Raw genomic sequence first — 17911 nt, 5'->3', positions numbered from 1 at the left:
ATCTCATGAGGTGTTTTGGTAACCTTCTTTGTAGGGACTAAATTAAGGATATGGGCGGCAATCTCTAAGGCATACCCCCAAAAAGAGATTGGTAACGAAACTCGACTCATCATAGAGCGAACCATGTCCAACAAGGTTCGATTACGCCTCTCAGCTACACCATTCAGCTGTGGTGTCCTGGGAGGAGTCAATTGTGAGACAGCCCACACTCCTTAAGATAGTCAAGGAACTCGGTACTAAGATACTCACCACCTCGATCGGATCGAAGCATCTTAACGTTCCTGCCCAATTGATTTTCTACTTCCTGTTTGAATTCTTTAAACCTTTCAAAGGTTTCTGACTTATGTTTGAGTAAGTAGACATACCCATATCTACTAAAATCATCAATAAAAGTCACATAATACCGATTAGCATCCCTTGTGGCGGTTTTGGATGGCCCACACACATCAGTATGTATTAGGTCCAACAAACCCTCACCCCTCTCACAAGTTCCAGTGAAGGGTGATTTTGTCATCTTTCCAAGTAGACAAGATTCACAACTATCATCCGATTTAAGGTCGAATGATTCCAAGACTCCACTCTTTTGGAGTTGGCCTATGCGTTTCTTGTTTACATGTCCAAGACGACAATGCCACAATGATGCTTTATCTAGGCTAGTAGAAGAATCAATATACAACACATTATTTCCTAAGTTGTCTACAATCGACACAGTTTCATACACACCATCACAAGGTAACGCTTTAAAATAAAACACATTATTAAAGAAAGCATTAATACCACCACATTCATTATCAAACGAAAAGGTAAAACCTTGTTTGTACAAAGCATGAAAAGAAATAATATTCCTCGCCATATCAGACGAGTACACACATTTATTCAAATCTAATTTTAACCCATTATTAAGCAACAAAGTATAAACTCCAATCTTGGAAACAGGTGAAGCCTTCCTATTCCCCATGATCAAGTTTATCTTCCCGTGCTCCACATCCTCACTTCTTCTTAGGCCCTGCAAATCAGAACATATGTGAATACCACATCCTGTATCAAGCACCCAAGAGTTAGAATATGTTGAGTAATTAGACAATATAGTGTAAATACCTGCATGGGTGGGTTTCACTTTCCCATCCTTTAGATCTTGCAAGTACTTAGGGCAGTTTCGCTTCCAGTGTGCCTTTTCATGGCAATAAAAGCATTCAGCATCCTTGGGAATGGCAGAAGGAGTGACAGAACCGCTCTTGGTCTTTAATGAGGAGCCTTCAAGAGACTTTCCCTTGGTACCCTTCGAAGGGTGCTTCCTCTTTTTCCCTTTGCCTTTCCCGATAGCCAAAACAGGGGTAGATGTAGGAGTAGGAGTAGTAGAGGTAACAACCGCCTTGCCCTTAAGACCGGATTCAGCGGTCTTCAAGAGTCCTTGAAGCTTGATGAGGGTAACTTCCTCCTTGTTCATATGATATGTCATACGAAAATGATCATAACAAGAAGGTAAGGAGTGCAAAATTATGTCAATTGCCAACTCCTAAGGGATGTTCACATTCAGCTTCAGCAAACGGTCCACATACCTTTGCATCTTTTGCATGTGAGCCGTGACGGAATCATTGTCCTTCATGCGGGTAGTTATTATGGAGGAGATTATTTCATACCGCTCCTGACGAGCACTCTGATGGTACCTTTCCATCAGGTCTTGGTGCATCTCAAAAGGGTAGAAATCTTCATATGACTTTTGGAGCTCGGCTGTCATCGTGGCCATCATGATACATGCCACCTTAGTAGCATCTCTCTCATGAGTCCTGAATTCAGCGATCTCCTCAAGAGTAGCAGTAGACTCATCAAGCTCTTTTAACTCCTTATCGAGGACATATTCCTTGTCCTCATAACGAGTAACCATCCTGATGTTCCTAATCCAATCCATGAAGTTGGAACCATCAAAGATGACCCTCCCACAAAGATTCATGAGAGAGAAAGAACCAGTTGGGTTAGAGCCCGAAGCATTAGTGTTGGAAGACATCTGAAAGAAGAAAGCAAGTTTAGATTAGATATATAGAATCCTTAATAAGACACCCAAATGTAATATTAAGGCTAGGACCCAATCACAATATATTATACTTAGAAGAGGGATGCCGTAATCTAAGTAATAATATATTTGAAAGGTAGGTGAATGACGATTCACCAATTTCCACCATGAAAACAAAATGTATTATTAGGTTTTAATTGGATTTGAAATTCCTAGATTCTTTTGAGATTCATTGAACTTTTCAATGGCATGTTTCAATCTCGATTGTGCCCTTCAAGTTTTGTGACTGGGATGCCGAGGATCACAAAACAAGGTGTGAATAACCATGCTAATTCACTTGGTACCCTTAATATTATCACCTAATCAATGTGTCGGTTAACCACACACGCTCCATTCATCTATGACAAACATTAAGTCACCCTTCGTGATCCTTACTAGTCCAAGTTAGTGTGCCGGTTAACCACACACGCTCCACCAACGACTTGGTAAGGTACAAAGTGTGAATTCCATGGACTAGCACCATGTTCACATTTTTCCTAAAATAACTAAGATTGGGAATTAAAGAGGTTTAGTTACTTTATAATAATCATTATACTTTTAATGAGGATTTAAAGTCATTGTCCTACCTGTTCGGCTAACGACCCTCCACCAGTCAAGCAAGCGGTGGGTGAGAGTGGACACCCATTAAGTCGCCATTTTATAGGCAACAACCTTATACCCACCTTATAGACCGGCTTCGTGAATGAGGCCTACTAACGGTAGAACGACTTATTCTTATACATATATATATATAATAATTAACCATTAATGTTATAAATAGTATAAGGGTTGAATTTTAACTATGAAAACTCTAAGGGTTGGAATTAAAGTTTATTAAAGTGTGTGAAACTTTACAAATTCCAAAACTTTAGGGCAAGTTTTGTAACTATCCAAGACTTTTCATTTCATAACTTATGAATTAAAGGTTCATAAAAATGAAGACTCTTCATTTTCATGTAACTTATGTGTTTAAATGTGTGTGTTAAAGAAAGTGACCTTTGGATATCCATAACTTGAGGACAAATTATGGACTCCATTAAAACACATAAATGATCAAGAATTAATTCTAAACAATTCAGCAAATAATTCCTATCATCTTCTAAATTCATAAGAACATGAACATGATCATCAAAATTTCAAGAATTATATGAACACATAAAATCATGGAATTTTGATATATGCTATTGTAAATGGATTAGAACAACCATTACACCAACTAAAACAAGTTTTAAAACACCAAAACAGCTTAGGGTAATGTTTCTAGTCCATTTCCAGCAGCTAAAGTCGAAAATCTGCACTCTGTCGCTCCTACTCGTCGAGTGCATGGACCTACTCGGCGAGTAGGTTGAAGATACACATGGACTGGGCGAGTCCCCCCATGGACTCGGCGAGTTCATCAGTCAGACAACAAGTTTTTCGACTTTTTCAACTATTTTGCATCAAGTATCAAACAAGCAAGCCCAGGCTCTGATACCACTGTTGGGTTTTGAGCAATCTAACACTTCCTAAGTGTGCATGCAACCCTAATAAACCTTGGATCTATGTTTGTCTAAATACATGCAAAATAATAATTTTCCAAGGTTTATAACCTATCTAACATGGCATGGGGAACATTTCAACATAAAAGAGTTAGAAGAGATTACATACCTTTTTGATGAGTTTGGTTCTTGAGGAGTTTGACGGCCAAGCACCAATAGTGTGAATGCCTCAAATGGAATCACAAAACACCACAAACTCTTGGAAAACTTTGAAAGAGTATACACACTTGTATATTTCGGCCACACACAAGCTCACACACACTAGTTCACTAGTTACCATTTCATGCTCCAAAAGCATGCTTATATAGTGTGCATGGTTAGGGTGAAACCCTAATAACCCATGTCTTTTCCTTTCCAAGGATCCATGGGTTAAAAGCTCCATGGATCATCCATGGACTTCCATATAAGCCTAGCCCATTAACAAATGAATGTTAGCCCACACCATATAAAACAAATAGCCCATAATCTAATTAGTCTTCCTTTTAATCTCTAAATTAATTCATAATTAATTTAAGACTAAAACTAATTAAATAACATAACCTCATATTAATATATTATAACTTATAATATAGTAATAAACATATGTGTATAACTCTCATAAAATTATCCATAAATAGTTCGGGTGAGATGCAACCCAAATGGACCATGCGCGGGTCGGGTCAAGTATATACCAAATAAGTTATGAACTTAGACACCTTATCCAGCAGTAAGTAGTGTTGAAATGAAATTGAGTACCCAACTCATCATAAAACTTCCTCCAGAATCTGGAGGTGAAACGAACATCACAGTCCAAGACCATAGGTATCAGCACTCCGTGCCTGACCACCACCTCCCGCACATATATATCTGCTAATTTCTCAGCGGCGATACTCTCGGAAATCGGAATAAAATGCGCACTCTTCGTCAACCTGTCCACAATAACCTAAATGGAATCCACACCCCGCGTCGTCCTAGGTAACTTCGTGATAAAATCCATGGCTATCTCTTATCATTTTCACATGGGAATAGGTAGCGACTGAACTTTTCCATGAGGCCTCTTATGTTCGACTTTGACCTTTCTGCAGGTCAAACACAGATTAACAAACCACGCAATCTCCCACTTCATGCAGAGCCACCAATAGCTCAATCTCAGGTCTCGGTACATATTTGTGCCCCCCGGATGAATAGAAAACTTGGACTTATGCAACTCCTATAAGATCCTATGCTTCACTCCCCTAAATGCCAAAACTCAAACTCAGCCACACTGAGTCAATAACCCCCGGCTGTCTCGAACAAACAATAGAATTTGCCCCCGAATCCGCTCAATCTTCCAGTTCTCCCTTTTCAAACCCTCCACATGTGCCTCCTTGATCATATCCTATAAAAGTGAAATCACCGTCATCCTCAAGCAGACGTCTCGAATCAGAGCACTTGCCGTCTTATAGCTCAAAGCATCAGCCACCACATTGGCCTTTCCGGGATGGTATAAAATCTCACAATCATAATCTTTTACCACATATAACCATCTCCTCTACCTCATATTCAAATTCAGCTGGTCCATCAAATATTTCAAACTCTTGTGATTGGTGAAAATCGTGCATCAGACTCGATATAAATAATGCCTCCAAATCTTGAGGACAAATACCGCCGCCCCCAATTCCAAATCATGAGTGGGGTAATTCGCCTCATGAGGCTTCAACTGCCTCGAGGCATAAGCAATCACATTCCCCCTCTGCATCAGAGTACCAATAGACTGGATAATAGAATTATTAATCCAAGTAATGATCTTGGAGTTATCAGTATCCCATGAATCCAGTAAGGTTGCATAATTATCAGCCTTCTCTTCTGTTAGTTTCTTCTTGTCACCTGTAATAATCCCCCATATAGTCTTGCCTCGCAAGAATTTTTCATAACATAACTCCAATAGGTATAGTTTTTTCCATCAAGTTAAATACTAATGGACTGAAGAGAATCATCTCTTGGGGCCATATTTTAATATCAGTCAAACAGTAAATACGAGTAGCAGTAGAAACAATCAAGATCTCGAAATCAACAAAGTTAACAGACGAAACAAAACCCTCAAAAACCGACAAAATGAACAAATCAAATCAAACCAAATACAGAAACGAGCAAGAAAACCATACCCAAATTTGCAAACAGTGTCAATGTGCACGTGAATAGTGTAATGAACAGTACTCGATGACCAATACGTGAACAGTGCTCGATGAACAGTAACTCACCCCCCAAAACGAAAAGTACAGATAATCAACTGAACTCTGATACCATGTAAACTAACAAGTGAGAAAACATATAATGGATAGGGTTTTGTATTATTATCAAAGAGAAGTACAAATACAATGAAAGGGAAATACATAATATATAGACTAGCTAATTAGGATTTCCTAGCTAAAAGACACAATCATAAAACTCAATATAAGATAAAGGGAAAGACATAATATATAGACTAGCTAATTAGGGTTTCCTAGCTAAAAGACACAATTATAAAACCCAATATAAGATAAAACCCAAAATCTTATAGGCTAAATTGTAACTTACAAAATGTATAGAGTAAATTACACGAATGGTCCCTATGTTTTAGGGTAATTTACGCGTTTGGTCCCTAACTTATTGTTTTAACTCGGAAGGTCCCTACTGTTTGTTTTTGTTAAGCGTTTGGTCCCTGCCTTACCTAAAAAAACTATTTTTCCCTTGAATTTTTAATTTATTTAAATAAATACACTCCCAACCTCACCCATCTCACCTTATATTACCTACTCTACCATTTTTTCCTATTTAAATAATAGTTTTTTTTGGTAAGACAGGGACCAAGCGCGTAACAAAAACAAACAGTAGGGACCAAGAGCGTAATAAAAACAAATATTAAGGACTTTTCGAGTTAAAAAAATAAGTTAGGGACCAAATGCGCAAATTATCCATAACCATAAGGATCATTGGTGTGATTTAGTCAAATGTATAATAACAATTCTAACTTACAAAATGGATAAGCTCCGCCGAAAGATTAGTTAAATATAATTTATCATTTATGATACGTCTGTTCTTTGTTATTATTTTATCCATATACCCTTTTGTCCCTTTTCCGTTGTTATAACTTGTCTATATAATAAATCAGCAGGAATCGAGAACCCATATCTTTCCTACACAAGTTGAAGTTGAAGCCCTCTTTTGATTCTAAACAATTTACGTGTCTGTCGAGGTGTCATCCAGGTGTTTGTTAAAAGTCCCAAGTAAGAATTTCAGTTATTTCACCAATTATGCTTAAACCACCTTCAACAATGCACCGGAGACAAGGAGTGAGTTTGATTGTGGCAAGACGATCTCTCTTAGTTTGTATATTCTCTATTTCGATGTTGGTTAGAGGAGGCAGAATCTCAAATCTTTATGAAGATCAATCAAGTTCTTGTCAGTTTCCAGCAATCTTCAACTTTGGTGATTCGAATTCTGATACAGGATCGGTGTCTGCTGTATTTGGTCCCTTTCGTCTTCCTTATGGGATGGCCTATTTCCATAAACCCTCCGGCAGGTTATCTGATGGGCGTCTAATCATTGATTTCATAGGTAAATTCATTAAAAATGTTTTTACATGAAAAATGGCTGAATTTTAGATCTTTCTGGTCGTTTTTTAATATTGGAAGAGATAATATGAATTCGGTTCTAAGAATCCCACTTTTAAGTTCGTTTTTTTTATCAAGATTTTGAGTCGATTTAGATTGTATTGATTGATCTTGAGTTGACTTCTGAATCAAATCATCACTTAGATATCTACTTATATGTCGGATTGTAATTAAGAATCTGAGTTTCTTTGTATATTTTTTCTTAATCTCCATGTGGGGTTCATATAAAGATAAATTTTTATATGTGGGTTTGAATTTGTGAACCGATATATGCAGCTGAAAGATTAGGTTTACCATACTTAAGTGCATATTTGGACTCCATCGGAACAAATTTTAAACACGGAGCTAATTTTGCTGCGAGTGGGTGCACCATTCAGCCTGCGGATGCTCTTATGCTAAACCGGACTTTTAACCCTCTCACTCTTGATGTACAACTTTCACAGTTTCAACAATTCAAAGAACGGTCTTCCGATTTGTATCACCAAGGTATACTCTTATGCTTTCGTTTTACACGGTCACTATTGTTGTTAATGTCAATGTCATTGTGTCACTCTCCGGTTTTATAGTGTCACTGGTGTTGTTACTGTCACTGTCATTGTGTCATTGTGTCACTCTCTGGTTTTACAGTGTCACTGGTGTTGTTACTGTCACAGTCATTGTGTCACTCTCTGGTTTTACAGTGTCACTGGTGTTGTTACTGTCACTGTCATTGTGTCACTCTCTGTTTTTATAGTGTCACTGGTGTTGTTACTGTCACTGTCATTGTCATTGTTGTTGTTACTGTCACTGTCACTGTTTTTTTCAGGGTCGGTGAAAAGCTTGGACATTACAGATCGTTTTCCACGGCCTGAGGATTATAAGCGAGCCCTTTACACATTTGACATAGGACAAAATGATCTTCATGCTGGGATTAAATCAATGAAGGAAGAGCAAGTGAAGACATATATCCCTACCATAATCAATGAGTTTGTTTCAGTGGTAGAGGTATGGATAGAGGATCAATTTGGTTATATTCTGTTGATGATAGGCTAAATGGGTAAATTTTATAATTATTTAGACTCTATACAATCAAAAAATCATAATTATAATAAGTTTATATGTTGTTATTATTATAGAAACTTTATCAACAAGGAGCAAGAACATTTTGGATTCACAATACGGGTCCAATCGGATGCCTGCCATTTTTTGTGAAAAACTATCCACCAACTCCCGAAAACACGGACCAAATCGGATGTGTAAAGTCATACAATAATGTAGCACAAGAATTCAACAAAAACCTCAAAGATAAAGTTTCACAACTCCAAAAACAACTTCAAGATACATTGTTAGTGTATGTTGACATTTATTCGATCAAATATTATCTCATAAGTGAAGCAACCACTTATGGTAGGCAAATTATTTTTACTTTTAATAGGACCAGACTGGTCCACTACCTTTTTATCATTTTACCCTTTTCTTTTTGCAGGATTTAAGGATCCTCTCGGCCAATGTTTAGGGCAAGATGGTAATTTTAGTAGAGCTTGTGAGAACCCATTAGAGTATATTAATTGGGATGGAATACATTATACAGAAGCAGCTAACAAATGGATAGCTAATCGTCTTCAAGATGGCTCCTTTTCTGCTCCAAATCTTCCCCTCAAGAAATCTTGTCAAGCCATTTTAGGGTCCCAATACTTTCTGTAATTAAAACATTTAAATTGAATGAATTGAAAAGAAAAAACATTATTTTTCAAATCTTAAAAAAATAAATTTGTTCGACTCTGCTGGGGATCGAACCCAGAATCTCTGGTTCCGTAGACCAGCGCCTTATCCATTGGGCCACAGAGTCGCTTTTGCTTGTTTGTTCTAATTTACGAATATAAATGCAACACATGTTTTTTTTTTAAAATACATTAACAACCATTTCACATAAAAATAAATATATGGTATGAATATTGTATTTTACATTTATACTAGATGAATAGATGTATGGTTGATACCCGGTTTTCCGCTATATTAAAGATGAGATTCCAAGTAGTTCCGATTCGACTTAAAATGTTTCCAATGCAACTATTTATTTTTGCGATTTCATAACAAATCTTTCACAATCCTTAACAGATTAACTTAGGGTGCATTCGTTAGGCCAAGGTAATAAATTCTTTTTTGACTACCATTATTGTAATTTTTTGATAAACTAACAGAGGATAAACTCCTTTGCTTCTCCCATTAGATTTTAAGGGTATCTATGCACATTACATATGATAACTAGGACACTTTCCTATAATAATAATAATAATAATAATAATAATACATCCTTGTCGGAATCAAAGTCACAGGAGGAGTAGGATGCATTCTCAGACAGTTTTTGAGATCTTTATACATTGTTGTTGTAGCGGGTTGCCAGATAGATACTGTTTGGCATCGTCACAATAAACGTGTGTAGCTTAGTGACTGGATCAAGAAAGGGTGTTATAAAGCTTTTGCACCTGATTGGTTTACCATCTTGAAGACCATGCGATATGGTTGTTAGGGGTGGTGCGGTCCGGTGTGGTTTTTTGGCCAAAACCGAACCAAAAACCATAACTTCGGTTTTTTGAAGTTTAGAAAACGCACCGTTCGATTTTTATGCATTTCGGTTCTTGCGGTTTTTTGTGGTTCGTTTTTTTTTTTTTTTTGCGGTTTTTTGTCTTTTTTTTTTTGCCGTTTTACTAAAACTCAGGTAATTTGGCGAGTTACTTTGACTCAGATGAAGGGTGCTAATCATTTCTTGGAAATGAACCGATACCAACAACTCATAGTTTGAAATTAAATGATATAACCACTAATCCAACATGTTTGAATGCTTGAATATAATATGAATTAAATATAATATTTGTTTCAAAGTTACACATAATAATATCTATTAATGTATTCATATAAATGATATTATCATTACTAGTACTTTTCATACTTAAATGTTAAAAATATCATAAACATGATTTGTTATTGTATATATCATTAAATGTATGCTTAAAAATATACAATTATCTTTTGACAAGATAGATATTTATATTTAAAGAAATTTTAATTGTCAGTGGGTTATTTGTTCTTACAATCATCTTTGATAATATATATATATATATATATATATATATATATATATATATATATATATATATATATATATATATATATATATATATATGCGGTGCGGTTCGGTTTGGTTTTTTATGGTTTTTGTAAGACCAGAAACCGCACCGCACCGAATATTTTCAGTTTTTGCCAAATTAAAAACCGCACCATTGGTTTTCATTTTGGTTTCTATTTTTCGGTTTTTTTGTTTGCGTTTCGGTTTTTACTCACCTATAATGGTCGTTACCTAGAAAAATGCAATAAGTTTATGTGTATGTGGACATGTAAAGCAAAAACTCATTCTATTTTATTTGGTGAACTGAAAATTGTTTTAGTCCCTACCATTTTCGAATGGAGAAATTTAGATTTTTGCTTGGAATGTGTTTGGTAAAGGTGATATGTTTTGAAAGTATTAGAAGACTTGCGATGTAGTCCGTTATTGGAATAATCCATAAAAATGTATAATCATCTAAAAAGGGTGCCTATTATTTGTGACCACCATTTCTTAGGATGGAAGGAGTCCATACAGCATATGTGGTGTTACTGAGTAAACAAGAATTTCAATCGTTCGACCCTCGATTATAATTACATTATAATTACACGTGATTTATTTTGTTCATATAGCAGAATGTAGTACCATGGTCACATGGAAGTCCAAAGACATAAATGTGGAATGAAATGTCTTGTGTGGGATAAACATATAGACGGGGGCGGAACATAAACATCGAAACTGGAGGGGCCAAAACCAAAACATAAAAAATCATATACACAATTTTCTTTTTTGTTTTTCTTGTGTGATTGATTTTCCATACATATATACCAAGTGTATCTGGCACTTAAAAACAATATAATAATATAATAATTGCAAATACATTTTGCAATCTATTAATATTTTTTTAACTCGGTGACAATGATTTTATGACAATTGATTATACTAGATCGACAATTAACAATTTAACCAATATTAAAATAATGTATCAATTAATAAACACATTTTTATCAAACAAAATCTTTCTAAAATTCTAATTCAATTTTGTTAGATGTCCCCGATTTAAAAAAAAAAATTAAAAAAAGTACCATCTTTTTAGATTATAAAACTGAATAGGTTAAATCTATATCTATATTTATATCTATATCTATATCTATATCATACATATTTATAAAGCTAGCATTTTTTCTTGAATTTCATGCATTTGAAACCCCCATTATTTTTCCTTTCACCACATTCATTTAAAACTCTCATGACTTTTCAATTTCTTTATAATAATGATAATTATAATTTGGTAATTAGGTTAAATAAATATCAAACCTAAAGTGTAATCATATATAAACTAAATTTCAATATTAAAATAATATATTTACTTCTACTGATAAAATTATGTTTTTTTAACTTTTAACATGTTGTACTTCATTTATTCGTTTTAATATATTGTTGGATGTAAACCATTATCATTTTAAAGGTATAATTATTGAACAATTTGTATAAAATAATTAAATTATTAATTAAAATATAACATTACATGCTCAACTTAAATATAAATTTTATTTAACTTAAACAACCCAAATAATATTTTATAAGTAGTTAAAAGTGATAAATTGTAGTGTCATTCTAATAATGATTATAAGTTGGTTAATAAGGTTCAATAAATATCAAACCTAAAGTGTAATCATAAATAGACTAAATTTCAATTTTAAACTAATATATTTACTTCTATTTATAAAGTTATGTCTTTAAATTTTAACATATTATACTTAATTTATTAGATTTAATATGTTATTATATGTAAACCATTATCAATTTAAAGTTACAACTTTTGAACAGTTTTGACAAAAGACTTAAATTGTTAATTTAAATATAACATTACAGTGTCAACTTAAATATAAATTTTAGTTCCACTAAAAAAGCCAAAGAATATTTTGTAAATAATTAAAGTGATAAATTATATTGATAAATGCAAAAAATAAATTGTAATATCAATTTAACTAAAATATTTCCTAAAGATATTTTAATAATCGTTAGAAGTTTTCAAATAAGTAGCTTAAAATAACTTACAATAACAATAGTTAAAAATAACTCTATATAAATGATTATATTTTACCTTTAAAATCAAAAAATAATGTTTGATGTTTTAAATAATTATAATAATATAAATTAAAACATTAAGCAAATAAATTTTAAAAAATTAGTTAACAATAACAAAATCTATAAATAATATTAAACCATATATATAGTATTTAATTTTATTGATGTGTAACTCGCGAGTAGAAGTCATTCAAACGATTGATGTTATGACGTTATAATAGATGTATATATTATCATATAATTCAAAATAATCAATATATTATATCAAATTAATATACGAATTATCATATCAAATTTAACAACAACGTTAGTGTTATATTTAAAAAATACATATACATATATATATATATATATATATATATATATATATATATATATATATATAAAGACTTCAACTATATAGGTGTTTCTACGCATTACAATGTCAACTCAAATATATATATATATATATATATATATATATATATATATATATATATATATATATATATATTCAGTTCCATTTAAAAACCTAAAGAATATTGTGTAAATAGTTAAAAGTGATAAATTGTAGTAATAAATGCAAAAATTAAATTGTAATCTCAATTTAACTAAAATATTTCCTAAATATGTTTTTATAATCATTAAAAGTTTCCAAATAAGTAACTTAAAATAACTTACAATAACAATAGTTAAAAATAATTCTATATAAGTTATTATAATTTTAGCTTTAAAATAAAAAAAACAATGTTTGATGTTTTAAATAATTATAATGATAGAAATTAAAACATTAAGTAAATAAATTTTAAAAAATTAATTAACAATAAAAACATCTATAAATAACATCAAATCATATATTATATTAAATTTTATTCATGTGTAACTCGTGGGTAGAAGTCATTCAAACGATTGAGATTATGAAGTTATAATAGATGTATATATTATCATATAATTCAAAATAATAAATATATTATATCAATTTATTATATATACAAATTATTATGTCAAATTTAACAACATCATTATTGTTATATTTAAAAAAACATATATTTGTAAAGACTTCAACTATGTAGTTGTTTCTGCACAACGTGCGGGCATTCACCTAGTATCTTATAAAGCTAGCATTTTTTCTTGAACCACATGCATTTGAAACTCCCATGCATTTTTTCTTTCACCACATTCATTTGAAACTCCCATGACTTTTCAATTTCTTTCTAATAATAATTATAAGTTGGTTAATAAGGTTAAATAAATATCAAACCTAAAGTGTAATCATATATAAACTAAATTTCAATATTAAAATAATATATTTACTTCTACTTATAAAGTTATGTTTTTAACTTTTAACATATTATACTTAATAATTAGTTTTAATATATTGTTGGATGTAAATGATTATCATTTTAAAGATATAATTTTGGAACAATTTGTATAAAATAGTTAAATTATTAATTTAAATATAACACTACAGGGTCAATTTAAATATAAATTTTTGTTTACCTTAAGCAACCCAAAAATTATTTTGTAAATAGTTAAAAGTGATAAATTGTAGTGTCTTTTTAATAAAGATGATAAGTTGGTTAATAAGGTTAAATAAATATCAATTCTAAAGTATAATCGTAAATAAACTAAATTTCAATTTTAAAATAATATATTTACTTCTACTTATAAAGTTATGTCTTTAACTTTTAACATATTCTATTTAATTTATTAGATTTAAAATGTTATTGTATAACATTACATTGTCAACTTAAATATAAATTTCAGTTCCATTTAAAAAAACCAAAGATATTTTGTAAATAGTTAAAAGTGATAAATTGTAGTGATAAATGCAAAAACTAAATTGTAATCTCAATTAACTAAAATATTTGCTAAAGATATTTTTATAATCATTAAAAAAATGCAAATAAATAGTTTAAAATAACTTACAATGACAATAGTTAAAAATAACTATATATAAATGGTTATATTCTTACCTTTAAAATCAAAAACAATGTTTGATGTTTTAAATAACTATAATGATAGAAATTAAAACATTAAGCAAATAAGTTTTAAAAACTTTATTAACAATAACAATAACAATAACTATAAATAACATTAAACCATATATTATATTTAATTTTATTCATGTGTAACTCGCGAGTAGAAGTCATTGAAACGATTGAGATAAATTAGTTATAATAGATGTATATATTATCATATAATTCAAAATAATCAATAATATCAATTTAGTATACAAAATATTATATCAAATTTAACAACATTATTGTTATATTTAAAAAAAACATATATTTGTAAAGACTTCAACTATATAGGTGTTTCTGCGCAACGCGTGAGTATTCGCCTAGTAATAACATATAACAAGGAGTTGTCAGCCTACTTTTAGCTTTTTAGGTTTTTTTGTTTTCAAAACAACTATTCATCTTCGTTTATGAGTTATGACTTGTGAAAGAAAGAGAGAAAGATAGAAAGAAGTACAAGAAGAGAATGCGAGCGTACAAGTTTTTTTTCTCCGGTGGAGAGATCCATGTGCTTGAAGGTCGCCGGTCGGGGAAGGACCGAAGGTGGCGGGTGTGGCAAATGCCATAGACCGTATACGGTTATCGCACGAAGGTGAGCATAAAGGGCAGATAGACGAACGGTAGTGATGATATTTTCCTGTGAACTTAGCACCCTTTTTCCCAATCGCAACAAAGATTTTTTTTAGGGTTTTTATCATCCCAAATATCAACAGCTAATATATCTAAATAGTTATTTTGTTTTTTATTGTTTTAGTTTCCTACTTAAACGATATTCTAATATGGCTTGAACTTTTCGGTGATTTTCATGTTCTTAGTTAAATACTTATATATTTTCTTAACTTATAAATCTCATAATCTTTATATATATATATATATATATATATATATATATATATATATATATATATATATATATATATATATATTCTTTTTATGTTTAGTCATGTGTAAAAACAAAGTCAAAATTCTTGGACGGGCCATAAGATAAATTACATGATTTTTTGAAGGTTGTTAAGTGTATATATTATATATGATAACTCAAAAAACAGGGGGGCCATGGCCCCCTCTGGCCCTCACGAGCATCCGCCACTGCATATAAACATATTTAGTGTTCTTATATCTCATGGTGTGTTGCTTGATGTGTAAACCCTTCATAGTGAAACCAAATAGATCAAATTCAAATGAAACATTATTTTCGGTTCCAAGGATTCCAAGTTCGTTTGAGTTTTGTAGTCGAGCCCAAATGATATTTTGAAGCATACAAATGTTGTAATTTGCCTTGACCACAACTATTAATCTTGGCATTGGATTGAGTATATTGGTCTCGTAGTGTAGGAGGATGTAAGAAGGATGGTAGTCGCGTTGTTGGATGTAAAGAGGTTTGCTTGGGATCCTAATACTACTTGTTTTTGGTCATGAGCTTTTAGATTGTGTATTGAAAAAGGTTAAATATTGGTTGTTGGAGAGTTTAAGATAGTTATGGTGATGTTTTTTATGAAAAAAATATGGGAAATAGCAAAAATACTTGATTTTTATTTATTTTAGCAGTGATTGATTATTGAAAACTTGAAAAAGAAATTATATTTTCTGAAAGAGGATAGATATATATTAATAATAAAAAGGATCGACTCTGCTGGGGATCGAACCCAGAATCTCTGGTTCCGTAGACCAGCGCCTTATCCATTGGGCCACAGAGTCAATTTTGACTTTTTAACCAATTTACATAATATAAAATAATAACCTTGTTTTTGGTTTTTACACACTTTCAAGTCGATTAATCCGTTTCACAATTTCATAGTTCATACCAAGTCTCACACTCCTGTTAAATGACACTGCATTCGTTAAGCGAACCCTTGGGTTCTTTAAATAAAACTTTTAAGTACCATCATTGTAATTATATATATTAAATACCAAAATGAGTTTGTGAGACGAGATTACCATTCCTTAGGTTTTATATTTTTCAAGCTAAAACTATAAAATTCAGATCATATCAAAATTGTTAAAACATTTAATACAAAATTTTAATAAGGTTATATTTTGAAATAACAATTTTGATTCTTTTTATAGCAAACTTTTATATTTATATATTTTCCCCTAAACTAGTTTTGAAATAATAGTTTTCATTTCTAATTATTATAAAGTTATACCATTAATATTTTGTAAGTTGCAATTTCGGTCCCTTATTATATTTTAAAGTTACGTTTTTCATCCGTTTTTATAGTATTCATTTTCATTAATATTTATTTTTGTTAATTAGATTAATTTTTATTAATTGTTTTGTAGTATTGTACCAAATATAATATATATTAAATTTTACTTTTGTCCATCTCTTCTATACATAATTGTTAAGATAGAAACTTTATTGTTATACTTTTGTGGTACAATTTGCAAAATGTTACTTTGGGAACTCTAATTTTTATAACACCTGCTTATGTTTTTTTTTTGAAGATAATAAAAGATTAACAAATGTTTGAATTGTTGTTTGATTTGACTAAAGATCGTCACCATAAAACTGCATAAATTAGCATCATTGTGGTAGGAAATAACATTGTAGTGTAACGGTCGGGATCCATGTATTACATTTCTTACCCTTAGTATGAAAGTTATTGCAAAATTTGGTCCCTTCATATACTGGGCGTACTTAAGGAGTACGCTTAGCGTACTAAGGATAGTTGATCGCGGAGGTTCGTCACGTACGCTAGGCGTACCAAGGGGGTGTGTGGGGCATACGTGACTGAAGACCAAAACCCTAATATCTGAGCTTGAGACCTATATAAATGTCCTTAAGTCTTTTAGACCAAACCCTAACCGGCCTCCATAGCCTCATTTCGTCCCTTAACCTCAGATTTCCTTGTGAGTGCGATTCTTGAGCTTAGAAAGTGTGTTGGTGGCCATTTTAGAGATCATTCAAGAAGGAGATGATGGTGATCAAGACGTGGGTGTCATTGAGCTTCTAGATCCTGCATCTAGTTCATCTTGAGGATCTTCTGGAGGTATAAAGTCATAACCTTGTCATCTCTTTTGATTGTTTGAGCTAGGATTTTGTTATGGAGTCCCTTTTTGGCTTTTGGACCTTCTCTTGTGAGTTGAGCAACTCCATAGATTAGTATTGCTAGATCTAAGCTCCTTGAGCATGTTTGATGCATAAAGGTGCCATCTTGAAGGTTGTTTTGATTCCATGCATAAGTTAGAGGTCTTAATCGGAAGAATGAAGTATTGGTGTCACTCATGACATGCAAGGGCATTAAGTTGCCAACTTTATGCCCTGGGACATCTTAATGGACTCAAATCTAAAGTTTGACATTGAAATCCCAAGTATTAAGCACTTAATGGTCGATTGATGCATGTCTTGCTTGTACGATGTGCGTAACAATGTGTACACAGCACGTACTGCTTAAGGGTCTGATACGCTAAGCGTACTAGAGTGGTACGTAGGGTGTATGCACTCTAGTTGGATTTGGGCTTTGTGTGGGTTTGTAAGCTTATTGGGCCTTATTTTTTTTGGGCCTAGTCCCATTTAGAGTTTTGGGCTGATATTT

At 32.1% G+C, this 17911-nt stretch overlaps 1 protein-coding gene and 2 non-coding genes across 3 annotated transcripts; 1 reads left to right on the top strand and 2 right to left on the bottom strand.

Moving 5' to 3' along the window:
- The first annotated feature begins 6679 nt into the window (after positions 1-6679).
- LOC145069009 (GDSL esterase/lipase At3g27950-like) lies at positions 6680-8933 on the top strand. The gene is made up of 5 exons (XM_079015979.1): positions 6680-7143; positions 7476-7685; positions 8005-8183; positions 8315-8585; positions 8665-8933. Exons 1-5 carry the CDS (start codon positions 6840-6842, stop codon positions 8880-8882), a joined length of 1182 nt encoding a protein of 393 aa, XP_078872105.1. The 5' UTR covers positions 6680-6839; the 3' UTR covers positions 8883-8933.
- Positions 8934-8954: 21 nt separating this feature from the next.
- TRNAR-ACG (transfer RNA arginine (anticodon ACG)) lies at positions 8955-9027 on the bottom strand. The gene has a single exon. It is a non-coding gene; the product is annotated as a tRNA-Arg (tRNA).
- A 6970-nt stretch (positions 9028-15997) lies between these two features.
- Positions 15998-16070, bottom strand: TRNAR-ACG (transfer RNA arginine (anticodon ACG)). The gene has a single exon. It is a non-coding gene; the product is annotated as a tRNA-Arg (tRNA).
- Between the last annotated feature and the right edge of the window lie 1841 nt (positions 16071-17911).

The sequence above is a fragment of the Lactuca serriola genome, chromosome 8 (assembly GCF_051521515.1).
Source record: "Lactuca serriola cultivar US96UC23 chromosome 8, Lser_US96UC23_V15, whole genome shotgun sequence".
Lineage (NCBI taxonomy): Eukaryota > Viridiplantae > Streptophyta > Magnoliopsida > Asterales > Asteraceae > Lactuca > Lactuca serriola.
The sequence above is the reverse complement of the archived record's forward strand: the minus strand, read 5'-3'. Positions and strand labels throughout refer to the sequence as shown.